Genomic DNA, 15,378 nt, shown 5'->3' on the forward strand with positions numbered 1-15,378 from the left:
GGCCTATATGTATGCTACAACCATGCACTTACATGAAATTGAACTCAAAACGTTTACGTTTTTAACATTTATTTAAACACCCCTATATATGTAGCTGTAACACTTTTTATTTTAAACACTACCATGTGTTTGTTTCGTGTGTTTACAAGCTACACACTTTGGATTTACACATTATTACTTTATTTAGTATATAAACATTAGTGTTTATAATATAAATAAACACTGTAGGCCTACTCATATACACAAATAAACACTTAACTATAACTATTCTGTTTTATTAAAGTGGTCAACACTTCAAATGTTAACACGTGCATGTATTTATATAGGCTAGGCCTATAAAGAGTGTCCAATCCCTGAATGCTACTTTAGTGACAAAAATACCAAAAGCTCTACTATCATGACAGTAAGTTGACCCACCAGGATCTCTGTCAACAATATTAACTGTACATGCCCGCTAGATACGATATGGATTCACCAGATACTGGTTCTATTCTTATCTTCAACATACTTTGAACAAGAGCAAAGATTTGAGCTGACTTGCTAGATAAAGTTGCATTTTTACGCCTGGAATGCAGTGTTTACAATTGGCTTATTGTTTATATATAATTGACCTACTGCAACGTATACGTACTAGCTGTTAGTTACACGCAAAAACCAATCTTGAAAGGAATTAATCGACATATCTTCAGCCCTGAAGTAAATGTTGTCATTATCAATTTTTGGAACTATACATGACACATACAACTAATTCGTCATGGCAACGACCAATGGACAGCAGCAGCAGCAACAGCAGCAGCTACAGCAACAACAGCAACAGCAGCAGCAGCAACAACAACAACAACAACAACAACAACAACAACAGCAACAGCAGCAGCAACAGCAACAGCAACAGCAACCTCAACAACAACAACAACAACAACAACAGCAGCAGCAGCTTCAGCAACAACAGCAGAAACAACAGCAACAACAGCAGCAGCAGCTACAGCAGCAACAGCAGCAGCTACAGCAGCAGCAACAGCATCAGCAACAACAGCAGCAACAAAAGCAACAGCAGCAGCAGCAAGTTCAAAAACCTCCTAAAAGTAAAGGTGGGTAGACTTATTTAAACTTTTAATGGTACTAAAAAGTTTGTAATTGTTCAAAATGTTCGGTTCGTGAGAGTATACACGTATTCCAGTGTTCCATCATGCATCACCAGATACATAACATGCACTGTAGGCTATATCAAAGCAACCTGGTGCCTGTCACGCACATAAGATTTTTAACTCGAGTCTCGAACATGAATGTAACCATTACCCAATGATCATTCAACAGAACAGAAATATCTGCAAGATCTGAAAAAAGAAAAAAAAAAACACACTAAAAGGAAAAGGCTTACATGCACGTAGACCATAGGCCTAAATGTAGACCAGTGATTTCGGGTGCCTGCAATAATATTTTAATTCAAACATGAATTGTTATAGCCATTTATCATTCAACAGAAATAGCTGCAAGATCATGTAAAGTTACTAAAAAATACGTAAAACGAGAGACAATCTAAACATGCTAAACATTTTAAAGTCTTAAACACGTTAAAGCAATTATGTGCGATTTGATCACATGTGTCATGTGTGCTCAACATTCTCAATGTAAATACTTCCAACTAAGTGAAATATAATTGGTCCATCAGTCTACTACGGATAGACTTGATGCATGAAGAAAACTTGGGCCTTCCAGATTGTAGATACATTAAAGACTTTTGACCTAAACCAAGTTTAGATTTCCTTCTTAGAAAATAACTGTGACGTGATGTCTGTAGACATGTAACAGTAAAAATAATACGTTCAATAAATACATTTAGGCCTAGACGCTACGTCTGCCAACTTGTAGGACTATTTTTATGCATCGTATTGCCCGTAGGCACTAGAAGTATTAAAGCCAATATTATAAAATTTTCATACAAAATAGATTAATATTTCTTTGCCAGAAAATGTTATAGCTTTTACTGTCATATATATCCCCTTTTGATTTTGAGCCGAACAACTAAGGCAAAACAAAGGAAATTGGAATTTACTACCAGCGCCGATGTCGTCATTACATATCACTCCTTCGGGCGTGTTACGGTACGATCCTTTGTTGATTACTAGTAAATCACCGTCCCACACCACTATGTACGTACTGTGTTATGAACATCGCGTATGCGTTCGACTAATATTTTTCATCGTAATAATAAAACGACGGTTCCTGCGTTTTATTCGAAATCTCGGATTTTGACAAAACTGCAGCACCTAGGATCTTGATTTTTGCAGGGTATGTTGGTTTAATAAAGTACAATAGCATCGTGTAAAAAAACAGAATTTTGAAAAATATTGATGGCGTCTCCTCAGTAAATGTTTTAATAGGCATATGACTTTAAAGGCATGTTAGTTTTACGAATAGGTACATGCCTGAGTAATTGTTGGTTCATTATAATATATAATTGAGGGCATTAACAATGATCATGTCTTAAATATTAACGAAAAGCCTGTTCATATTAAAGCTCTCATATAGACGTACCTGACTATTGATGGTTGTTAACAGTTAAAGACATTATTGTAACATTTCAGAGGAGGACGCCCTCAATTGTAATATACCGTAATTTATTAAACTAACATCCCCTGCCAAAATCACGACTTTAGATGCTGCAGTTTTGTCAAAATCCGAAATTTTGAATGAATCATTACGATGGAAATATTAAAAGTCGAACGGGTACACCATGTTTATAACACAGTACGTAAATGGCATGCTGGACAGCCATACACAGATCAAAGGGCCGTGCCGTTGCACGACCGACGGAGTGAAACGCATTAGCGACATTAGCGACATCGGCGCTGGTAGTAGGCCCGTAATTTCCATTTTTTTTCCGCTTTACCTCAGTTGATCGGCTCAAAAGTAAAAGGAGACATATCTGACTGTAAAATCTAACATTTTATGGAAACGAAATACTAATCTATTTTTTATGGAAATGTTACAACATGGATTTAAGGACTGCTAATCGACCAATCACGCACACCGTTAAATCGTGGGTAGGCTATAAAGAAAAACAACCTTTCAAAAGTTCTAAAACGAATTAAATTCATTGCAATTCAATGAAGACAATAAAACTGGAATCCAGATAGGGCCTATCATCGGTAACATCGAAACGAATGCGTTTCAATGAACTTGTCATTTGCCTCATTTTGTTTCATAGGTCTTTTGGAGCGATTACGGGACAAAGAAGCCGTTCTATGCGCAGAAGGTTATGTGATGAGTTTTGAACGTCGAGGATACCTACAAGCGGGTCCGTTCCTTCCCGAGGTTGTGTTGGGACGTCCAGATCTTGTCCGTTTGCAGTATGAAGAGTTTGTGCACGCCGGAAGTGACGTAGTAGTTGCGTTTACAGTAAGTGAAGACTTGTCCTGCAAACCATTCAAATTAAAAAGGCGCTATTATATCGCTCGATATATAGGCTAAAACAAAATAAAAACTTATTTTTTATTTCTGGAGTCGGGATGTGTGGTAACGTATGCCTCAAATATTACTTAATTTATTGTCAAATCAGTGCAGGGTAATATAGATATATATAGTTTTAGGAAAATTACAGCTTCATTTTCACAGGATATTTAGTGATTTCATATTGCTTGTAAACAAATACGGTAAAAAATATTGTTAGTTCCCTAAAACCGAAATGTGCGCGCGACCTACCGTAGCCTATACGGGAAACATGTGTACACTTGGATTTTTAATTTTAGGATACAAATGCCACACATGGTCTAAATCGAGCACAGGCCGGGTTTTTAAAAGCTCTCTTGTTAATATAATGTTCCAAAGTTCCAGCAGTACTAATATCGCCGAAATTCGGAGAAATTGCTAAATTTCTGTTGGTGTTTTTTTAGCAAAAATCATTCCAAAACTCCAAACCATAGGTACAAATTTGGGTCTTCACTTGCAAAATTGTGTGCACTGAAATTCGTGGTCGGTTTTCAGACCCGCATTCGCACATTGCACCAAAGCACCCATTACCTATCCTGTAATTTTGACAGTATTATTGCCATTTTAAAGAGATATGCCACTTATGGATGCGAGTCTTGGGCTATGACCAAGAATGATAGGAAAAGAGTAGATGCTTTTGAGATGTGGTGTTACAGGAGGCTTCTACGAGTGACATGGAAAGACAGGAGAACAAATTCCTGGATCCTTGACAAGATTGGTACAAGTCTAACCATCAGAAGCGGCATAATGGAGAGAAAGCTGAAGTACTTTGGCCATATTGTCAGGAAACATGGAGGTGTAGAAAAACAGATTTTGCAAGGGGCCATGGAAGGCAAACGAGGAAGAGGACGTCCACCAACATCTTGGACTAATGACGTGAAGCTGGTTTCTAACCAGGGAATGCAAGGTGCAACACACTTGGCATCGGATCGAGTGAGATGGCGTACTCTTGTGAAGACCACAGCAGCGCTACACAGCGCCACCTGACACAGAGAGAGAGAGAATGCTATAAAGGAAAATATAAACGGTGTAAAGATCATCAGCACCCATTGTAAAATCAAGTTGTGCAGTATACAGGGTGTATCAAAATGATTAGTACCCATTAATTGATGTTTATTGAAAAGCCGGCCTCTTCCAAATACAACGTTGAATACATATGAAATATCCAGAATGTATAATTTATGACTTTATGAATTTTGATGTGTCAGGCTAATCCATTTAATATCGATGAAAACTGATGGGTACCAATCATTTTGATATAGCCTGTATATGTGTTTTTATTTGTACAAGCATTGTTTATCACAGGTCGGTCTTTGCATAAATGATCTTATCAAATGGGTCATGTAAACCAATACTTTACTGATATGAGAAAAGTAATTAACCTTGTTCATCTTGTTTATATTTAGACAAAATAATACATACCATAATGCTATGGAACGACATTTAAATCTTGCCTACACGTCTAATATAGGCTTACCAATATACCGTATTTTGGGATGTATAAGCATGACATGAATGAGGGGATCAAAACGTTGGTGGCGCAAATCCTATGCAAAATAACTCCAAATGGTTAAGAATTGATTTGAGCCAATAATGTGTTGTTTGTTAGATTTGGCTTAATTTTGGGACTACTCATACAGATCCATGCGTAGTGCGTTATGATAGACAAATAAATGATACCACAGATTGGGCAGTTATTGTCAGAAACCATCTAAAACATGACTTTATTTGTTTGTTTCATTTTTTTCGTTCCAGCATTATACCCAGCGTGCAAGATTGAAACATGTCGGCAAAGAAGATCAACTAGAAGCGATGAACCGATACGCCTTACGTTTAGCTAAGGGTGTGGCCATGCAAACAGGAACACTTATGGCAGGAACCATCTGCAACACATCGCTGTTTATACCCAACAGTTTTGACAGTAAAGAAGCAGTCAAAGCAATATTTAGGGTAAGAAGTAGTCAATTGAGAACCATGTAAGCGTAATAATATTTATTCATAATTATGAATAATCGGATCCCTCGCGAGAGCCATACAGGGAATCAAACAACGACAGTTGCAAAGTGAATTAATGGCTTTATGATGTAGCACTTCCATTTAGCATGTTTAGGAACTTATTCCAGGCGTTTCTACGAATGGTGTTATTTATATACCGACAGTATTTAGGTTTGAAAACATTTCGGAGAAATGATCTTCGAAACGCACGAATAAATAAATAAAATATGCAAAACAAATGTTGACTGTCAGAATAACGCATAATAATAATACATTGACTTAGGAAGATATTCAGAATTGAGGGGGCGGGCCTGACCAAACAAACATTTTTGGTGACCCATCAGGGGTTTCCCCCTCGGTGTCAGGACATTTTGCGAAAAATATGTCAAAAACACCCATTTTCCCAGTATCTGATCACATTATGTTTACTTACTGCAATCATAGGGGGGTGCTGATCACCCACATCAAAATTATTGAGGGGGCTGAGCCCAGCAAGCCCTATGGTTCCTAAGCCCATGTAATTATAATTTCTATCATCATTTTCAGGAGCAAGTTGGATGGGCAGTTCAAGAAGGAGCAGACTACGTTATTGGAGAGACATTTGGTCATGTTGGAGAAGCTATTCTAGCGACTGAGGTCATCAAAGAAGCGGGTAGGTTGCAGAATGCATTTCCCTGAAAGTCATAATGGTATATAAAATAACAAACGTCACATGCGGTGTCACGGGGTCAAGTTCTTTGAATTATGACCAACATTGCCAATAACTGTGATTTCTCTTTAAAGTGTGTTTGCTTAGTTTTTTAAGAAACGATTTGAATGTAGACAGATTTTGAACAGCTTGAACTTGATTCGAAACTTTCCAAAAAATTTGAATCTTTTCCTTGCTTTTTATGATAGGATTTATAAGAGGCCTACCAGCTGTAGAATTTCAGGAAACAAACATTACTATCAACTATCCTAGTCCAATGTTTTTAAATGCGATTTGAGTATAGTGTCACTCACGATTTTGAACTAGATTCGAAACTTTTTTCGAAATCCTTTTGAAAACGTTCAATCTTTTGCTCGAATTTTATGATAGGATTACCAGCTGTAGTGACACTCCGTGTTACAAACCAATTCTTCGTGGAAGGGAAACTAGCGACCTTTGATGGTATCGAGTTAGGACAAGCCTTACAGATGCTACAGAATGCTGGTGCCGATGTGGTTGGATTTAACTGTTCTACTGGTCCAAGAACAATGGTATCTTTGTTGGCACAGTACCGACAATATGTGCAGGTAAATGGAGGTGGAAACCTGGTGATATTCTAAAGGATTTTCTCTGAATAGGGCACGTTGGCGCAGCGGTACGGACTCTGCTTTGTAATCGGTGGATTGCGAGTTCGAGCCCCGGCGGTGCCATCGTGTTGTGCTCTTGGGCAAGGCACTTTACCTTACTTGCCTCTCTCTACCCAGGGGTAAAATGGGGAGCTGTTATGAATATTGTCCATTGAGCGCCGCCCATAAGGTATGAGCATGCCTTAATTGGGCGTTGTATGGCAGCTGACATAGTCTAACGACAGTGGAATAAATGTAAAGCGATTTGGTACATGTACACACGTGAAAGGCGCTGTATAAATACCAACAGTTATGTTATTTTATTTTAACTATGTAGGTTGTTGGAGAAATAAAGTTTAATCTATGTGGTAAATTAAATATGAGCAAGGTTTTTAAGTCAAGTCAACACATACATAACTGACAGCCAGTGAAAAAATTTCACTGACTATCCAGGATTTGAACCTGGGACCTTCGGATCACCGGACCGATGCTCTACCAACTGAGCCGAATAAGTCAGATGGAGAAGAGCAGTGATGTTATTATCTATGGCCTTCAGTTCAATACCTGCCCTCTATCATCTTCTCATCCAAGAAGCTTTAAGAAAGAGTTTGAAATCATTCCGAATTATATTCGAGACGGATTCGGAAATAAATTTAATCTATGTCTTAAATTAAATATGAGAAGGTTTTAAGTCAAGTCAACACATACATAACTGACAGCCAGTGATAAAATTTCACTGACTATCCAGGATTTGAACCTGGGACCTTCGGATCACCAGCTCAGTTGGTAGAGCATCGGTCCGGTGATCCGAAGGTCCCAGGTTCAAATCCTGGATAGTCAGTGAAATTTTTTCACTGGCTGTCAGTTATGTATGTGTTGACTTGACTTAAAAACCTTGCTCATATGTAGGTTGTTGTTGTGGTTGTAACAGCTGTGTTGTTGACATTTCACCGAACGTAGTGTAAACCTTTCGCAGAAACGACCAGCCGGAATATTAAATAAAAACCTTTCTGAAGAAAAACTTGCCGGAATATAAACAATTATAATACTGTAATACTATCCCTTTAGTTGGTCCTTTCCATGTGAGGACTGGCCGCTAGTTTTAATGTTCGCTAGTCCAAATATTCACCCAATCTGAAAAATAAGATAGGGGCCAGTAATCCAAAAGTTAAGCAACCACCATGACCACGGCCGTGGCTCCTTTAATGTCAAAATACTTCCCTTTGGAAGTTAATAAGGCAATTCATCATGTTTTATGCTCCACAGTCGAAAGCTTAGCTGTTTTAAATGTTAAACAGAAAATGTTCGAATCCTGTACGCAGGGGGTTTAATTGGCTTGATCAGTTGATGAGATTATGAGGTCAAAACCTGAAAATCTTTCAATTAGGAAACGGATATACCGGGTAGGATGGATGCTGAAAGTCAGTATTAACCCTAACACCCCAAAGGTTTTTGGCAACTGGAATGGACAGAACAAGCAAAGAAGCAGTTTTCTCCCATCGGGATTCGAACCCGAGATCCCTCACATGCCACGCACTAGGTCGGCGACTAGTAGCTACGGCGCTTTCGCTGGCCCGGCCAACAAAAGCGTGCCTATGTATCACTTAAGGTAATTATATTATGTAGTATTTTGTAGTACCTGGTAGTGTTAGGTTAAGAGGTGGTTCTCCAGTGGCCGGCCATGTTCTCAATGGGTTGGGTAGATGAGATAAGATCCAAATCTGACCAGTGCATTCCACAAAATACATGTATGTTTAGCATTTTAACCAATGATAACATCTTTTGTACAGGTTCCTTTTGCCGCTCTTCCAGTCGGGTATCGAACCAACGAGAATGAAGTCACTTACCAAGATCTTACCGACCCACTCACCGGTTAGTTCGTACTTGCTCTTACGCATATTGTTTTTGATTTACATAGAACACATAGGCAATAGAAATTTTCACTAATTTCTTTCGACATCTTCCTGCCCGTATTATATGTTGTAGTAACTCTATTCACATTTCTGTTCTTTAACAGGCCGAAAAGTCTTCCCTGATAACCTCGACTGCGTAATGTGTTCACGAGATGAAATAGCAGAATTCGGCAGACAATGTGCACAACTAGGCGTACAATATCTTGGTCTCTGTTGTGGAAATAACTCTGGATTTACAAGAGCTCTGTCCGAAAGTATCGGAAGAATATCACCGGCGTCTAGATTTAGACCTGATATGTCTAAATACGTATCTGATCTTCAGAGACGACTGATGTTTCTTCAGAAATTAAAAGAAATTGAGGGTGAAAGCGATGATCAAGAACAGCAAGTAAGCTCTGATGAGGAAGAACACAAAAATGCAGATTCTGGTAAGGGATTTGATGAACCTGATGAAACTGTTGAACAGGTCAAAGAAAATCAACCTTCAACATCAAACGGACAGTCGCCGCAACAGAATGGCAAAGAACAAGAAACTAGCGTGCAAAAGTCCACAGAGAAATTGGAGAAAGACGAAAGCGAACAAGTAGCAAACGGCGGAGGACATGTACTAAGCTCAGAAATATCACCTCAAGAACCTTCAGGCACGCCTGCTGACGAGTTTGCTATCAGACTTCCGCCACCTCCTGGTGGCTTAAAGAGAACAGATTCGAAAAGGAGTCGCTCGTCTCAATCACCGGCAACGTCTGAAAATAACGAGGCAGAAATTCGCTTACCACCTCCTCCTAGTAGTGGGGCAACAAGAAAAGATTCTAGAAGTCGAAGAAGAAAATCATCATCGTCGTCATCATCGTCTTCCGATAGTGCTCCTGGGAGCAATGATGCGGATTTCCACCTTCCGCCTCCTCCTGGTTTTGGTGTATCAAATAGAAACAGTGGAGAAGTCGAGTCTGCTGTTTCGGAGGAAGGTAATACCGAGAACAATCAAACCGCGGTTAACGGGAATTTGCACCATCCCATTCCTGATCCTGCACCTGATGCTGACAAAGGCTCAACCAATATTGATACTGCAAGCCAAAGTTCTCCGTATCCTGTAATACAAATACAAGCTAATACAGAGAGTGCTCCTACAGTACAAGAACAACTTGAAGAACAAATTCTTAGAGAGCAAAAAGCTGACAAAAATGTAGAAGAAACATTATCTCAAAGTACGCCGGTGGAAGCACTTGGGGTTGATTTACAAGAACACCCTGCGCAAAAAGATGACCAACCTTCACTTCACCTCGTGCAGGATAACGTAGACAACGAAGGGGAACACGCATCTGCGTCCAGTGGAGATGAAGTTGCATATTCCAGACTTGAGAAAGATGAAGATGACGATGAGGAACAGTCTCAACAAGAGTGGGCCAGTTTTGCGACAAATACTACCAATGGAAATAATGGCTCTGTGTCAGAGCCACAAATTAACATTGAGGACAATGGTAGTAATTGGGCTAATTTTGAGTCCAGTAAGCCTAGTGAGGCATCAGAAAATCAATGGGCTGAAATTTCGGCAACCAAAGACAAAACTGATGACACAGAAACAAATGGAGCAGATGGTAATGGAAGCAGTAAAAGCGGTGCTCCGACAACTGAATTATAAGATTTGCACCAGGGACTGTTTATGTCATGGAATACCTAGGATATAGCAGGGCATTATTTGTATGAACCAGTACGACTAGAACACTCACATTGTGTGCCGATATAATAATATATTTCATATAAAACTATATAATATAACTATAAAACTATAAAACTATTTTACAGTAATTTTTAGACCAACTAAATCATGCTGTCTTCTCGTCGCTGCTGCATACGTCTATGTATATATTAAATTAAAGATACGAGGGTCATTCAAAATATCCTGCTTCAACATGCAAAGAATAAGATATTTAAATGATGTCCTCTTGAACCCTGCGTGGTTATATGATTGAGATACAATTCGCAGCATGTACAGAGCGAAGGGAGAGCGAGTGATTTTTTGGCGATTTTGTAGCTGACCTATAACTGAACAAGATTTGTTTAAATCTTTGCTCCGACTACTATTGTTTGGCAAAACGGTCACTGACCGACCACATTAAAAATAACGAAAGGAATAAGCGAGACTACAATGATCAATCTAGAATATCGACATCTTATCTAAGCATCATTTTTAACGTATACCTGTTGATTTCCTTGTACCACCTATATGTCCACCATGAGCACTAGAAAAACCTGTATTGTCCGTCAATTTTTCTCAAATATGGGTCATTCCATATGAAATCAAGGAGGCGCCCCACCTGACCCCTCAGATTTGCTTTATATTTTAGTCATATGTTGTACCTGTAAAAATATTACAAACCTGCAAATTTGAGGTCTGTAGCTCTTACGGATTTTCTGTGGCAGCCATTTGAAGTTTGAGTAGGGGGTCTAAATTTGGACCCAAAAGTTGCCCTTTACATAAATTTCATCTTTGGGAGTCTGTGCCTTCTTTATAAAATGAGAGAGAGGTCTGAAACTTTGTATACACACTAACTGCATGCCCAATTTGTCAAAAAATAAAAAAATAAAAAAATTCTGTAATTGCGCGTTGTGTCACGGGGTCATTAAATATGCAAGAAAAATAGTATTCAAAATGAAATGGAAATACAAGTAACTAGACTTAGCTGTGGTCTAAGACCACGAACACAGCCGTGTTGTGACCCCTTAATGACCTTTGACCCCAAAATATATGAAACCCCATAGACATGCATTGGCTAATGTCAATGCACATTAGAACGTGGCATCACTATGCCATGTTATTTGTGGCAGAAGGGACATTTTGAAGGGTTTTCGTCTCAGACCGGAAGTGACCCCTTAATGACGTTTGACCCAAAATAAAAAAATACCACATATACACTGAGTAACCACAATTCATATATGAACATACCGTCACTGTCCTTCGTTTTTCTTAGCTAATAAATTTTTTGAAGGTATTTCGTTTTATACCGGAAGTGACCCCTTAATGACCTTTGACCCCAAATCTGTGTACACCCCATATACACTGGGTAACACGAATGCATGTGTGCAAGTGGCGTCACTGTCCTACGTAATTTGTGGAAGAAGATGCATTTTATAAGTATAATCTATTTATACCGGAAGTGACCCCTTAATGACCTTTGACCCCAAATTAAAAAATACCACATATACACTGGGTAACCACAATTTATGTGTGCATATACCGTTACTGTTCTACGTTTTTCTTAGCTAATAAAAATTTTTGAAGATATTTTGTTTTATACCGGAAGTGACCCCTTAATGACCTTTGACCCCAAATCTGTGTACACCCCATAGACACTAGGTAATTATAATACATGTGTGCAAGTGGCGTCACTGTCCTACGTAATTTGTGGGAGAAGATGCATTTTAAAGGTATTTCGTTTTTATACCGGAAGTGACCCTTAATGACCTTTGACTCCATATAAAAAATATCACATATACACTGGGTTACTACAACTCATATGTCAACATACCGTTACTGGCCTATGTTTTGTTTAGCTAATAAAAATGTTTGAAGGTATTTCATTTTATACCGGAAGTGACCCCTTAATGACCTTTGACCCCAAATCTGTGTACACCACATATACACTGGGTAATATCAATGCATGTGTGCTAGTGGCGTCGCTGTCCTACGTAAGTTGTTGGAGAATATGCATTTTTAGTTGAAATCACGTTTTTGACCCCATGACCTCTGCGTGACCTTTGACCCCATGAGTTTCATGTAACTTGTAGGTGCACAATGAATGATCATTGTGACCAAGTTAGGTCAAAATCGATGTAAGCATGTGAGTGCTAGAGCAATGTAAAAATTGACAGAAGAAAGAAGAAGAACTAGACTTAGCTGTGGTCTAAGACCACGAACACAGCCGTGTTGTGACCCCTTAATGACCTTTGACCCTAAAATATATGAAAACCCCATAGATATTGACTAATGTCAATGTATGTGTGCACGTGGCATCACTTTGCCATGTTATTTGTGGCAGAAGGGGCATTTTGAAGGTTTCATGTCTCAGACCGGAAGTGACACCTTAATGACCTTTTACCCCCAAATAAAAAAATACCACGTATACACTGAGTAACATCAATTCATGTGTGAATGTACCGTCTCTGTGCTATATTTTTCTTGGCTGATAAAGTTTTTTGAAGTTATTTCGTTTAAGTGACCCCTTAATGACCTTTGACCCCAAATCTGTGTACACCCCATTGACACTGGGTAATAACAATGCATGTGTGCAAGTGGCATCACTGTCCTACGTAATTTGTGGGAGAAGATGTATTTTAAAGGTATTTCGTTTTATACCGAAAATTACCCCTTAATGACCTTTGACCCCAAATAAAAAAATACCATATATACATTGGGTAGACATAATTCATGTGTGAACATACCATCACTCTCCTATATTTTTCTTAGCTAATAGAAATTTTTCATGTATTTCGTTTTATACCGGAAGTGACCCTTAATGACCTTTGACCCCAAATCTGTGTACACCCCATAGACACTGGGTAATAACAATGCATGTGTGCAAGTGGCGTCTCTGTCCTACATAATTTGTGGATGAAGATGCATTTTAAAGGTATTTCTTTTTATACCGGAAGTGACCCCTTAATGAGCTTTGACCCCAAATAAAAAAAAATACCACATATACATTGGGTGACTGCAGATCATATGTGAACATACCGTTACTGTCCCATGTTTTACTGAGCTAATAAAATTTTTGAAGGTTTTTCGTTTTATACCGGAAGTGACCCCTTAATGACCTTTGACCCCAAATCTGTGTACACCTTATAGACACTGGGTAATTACAATGCATGTGTGCAAGTGGCGTTTCTGTCCTACGTAATTTGTAGGAGAAGGTGCATTTTGAGCTGAAATCACGTTTTTGACCCCTGTGACCCTGCGTGACCTTTGACCCAACAAGTTTCATGTGACATGTAGGGGCACGGTCAATGATCATTGTGACCAAGTTAGGTCAAAATCGATGTAAGCATGTGAGTGCTAGAGCAAATGTAATGGTTGACAGAAGAAAGAAAGAAGAAAGAAAGAACCTGTAAGAAAAAAGACACAGCCGTGACTAACGTCACGGCTGTGTAACTAGACTTAGCTGTGGTCTAAGACCACGAACACAGCCGTGTTGTGACCCCTTAATGACATTTGACCCCAAAATATATGAAAATCCCATAAACATTGGCTAATGTCAACGTATGTGTGCACGTGGCATCACTTTGCCATGTTATTTGTGGCAGAAGGGGCATTTTGAAGGCTTTTTTGTCTCAGACCAGATGTGACCCCTTAATGACCTTTTACCCCAAATAAAAAATACCACGTATACACTGAGTAACATCAATTCATGAGTGAATGTACCGTCTCTGTGCTATATTTTTCTTGGCTGATAAAGTTTTTTGAAGTTATTTCGTTTTATACCGGAAGTGACACCTTAATGACATTTGACCTCAAATCTGTGTACACCCCATAGACACTGAGTAATAACAATGCATGTGTGTAAGTGGCATCACTGTCCTATGTAATTTGTGGGAGAAGATGCATTTTAAAGGTATTTCGTTTTATACCGGAAATGACCCCTTAATGACCTTTGACCCCAAATAAAAAAATACCATCAATACATTGGGTAAACGCAATTCATGTGTGAACATACCATCACTCTCCTATGTTTTTCTTAGTTTATACAATTTTTTGAAAATATTTCGATTTATACCGGAAGTGACCCCTTAATGACCTTTGACCCAAAATCTGTGTACACCACATTGACACTGGTTAATAACAATGCATGTGTGCAAGTGGTGTCATTGTCCTACGTAATTTGTGGGAGAAGATGCATTTTAAAGGTATTTTGTTTTAAACCGGAAGTGACCCCTTAATGACCTTTTGACCCCAAATAAAAAATACCACATGTACATTGGGTAACTGCAATTCAAATGTGAACATACCGTTACTGTCCTATGTTTTCCTGAGCTAATAAAAAAATTTGAAGATATTCCGTTTTATGCCGGAAGTGACCCCTTAATGACCTTTGACACCAAATATGTGTACACCTTATAGACACTGGGTAATTATAATGCATGTGTGCAAGTTGCGTCACTGTCCTACGTAATTTGTAGGAGAAGGTGCATTTTGAGTTGAAATCACGTTTTTCACCTCTGTGACCCCAGCGTGACCTTTGACCCCACGAGTTTCATGTGACATGTAGGGGCAAGGTCAATGATCATTGTGACGAAGTTAGGTCAAAATCGATGTAAGCATGTGAGTGCTAGAGCAAATGTAATGGTTGACAGAAGAAAGAAGAAAGAAGAAAGAAGAAAGAACTAGACTTAGCTGTGGTCTAAGACCACGAACACAGCCGTGTTGTGACCCCTTAATGACCTTTGACCCCAAAATATATGAAAACCTCATAGACATTGGCTAATGTCAATGTATGTGTGCACGTGGCATCACTTTGCCATGTAATTTGTGGCAGAAGGGCATTTTGAAGGTTTATGTCTCAGACCGGAAGTGACCCCTTAATGACCTTTTACCCCAAATAAAAAAATACCACGTATACACTGAGGAACATCAATTTATGTGTGAATGTACCGTCTCTGTGCTATATTTTTCTTG

The 15,378-nt window shown here is 38.8% G+C and overlaps 1 protein-coding gene across 1 annotated transcript; it reads left to right on the forward strand.

Moving 5' to 3' along the window:
* The first annotated feature begins 386 nt into the window (after positions 1–386).
* Positions 387–10,493, forward strand: LOC140150611 (uncharacterized). The gene is made up of 7 exons (XM_072172661.1): positions 387–1,088; positions 3,209–3,399; positions 5,245–5,439; positions 6,031–6,136; positions 6,563–6,759; positions 8,589–8,670; positions 8,816–10,493. Exons 1-7 carry the CDS (start codon positions 755–757, stop codon positions 10,348–10,350), a joined length of 2,640 nt encoding a protein of 879 aa, XP_072028762.1. The 5' UTR covers positions 387–754; the 3' UTR covers positions 10,351–10,493.
* The last annotated feature ends 4,885 nt before the right edge of the window (positions 10,494–15,378 follow it).

This window comes from Amphiura filiformis, chromosome 4 (genome assembly GCF_039555335.1).
Source record: "Amphiura filiformis chromosome 4, Afil_fr2py, whole genome shotgun sequence".
Taxonomy (NCBI): domain Eukaryota; kingdom Metazoa; phylum Echinodermata; class Ophiuroidea; order Amphilepidida; family Amphiuridae; genus Amphiura; species Amphiura filiformis.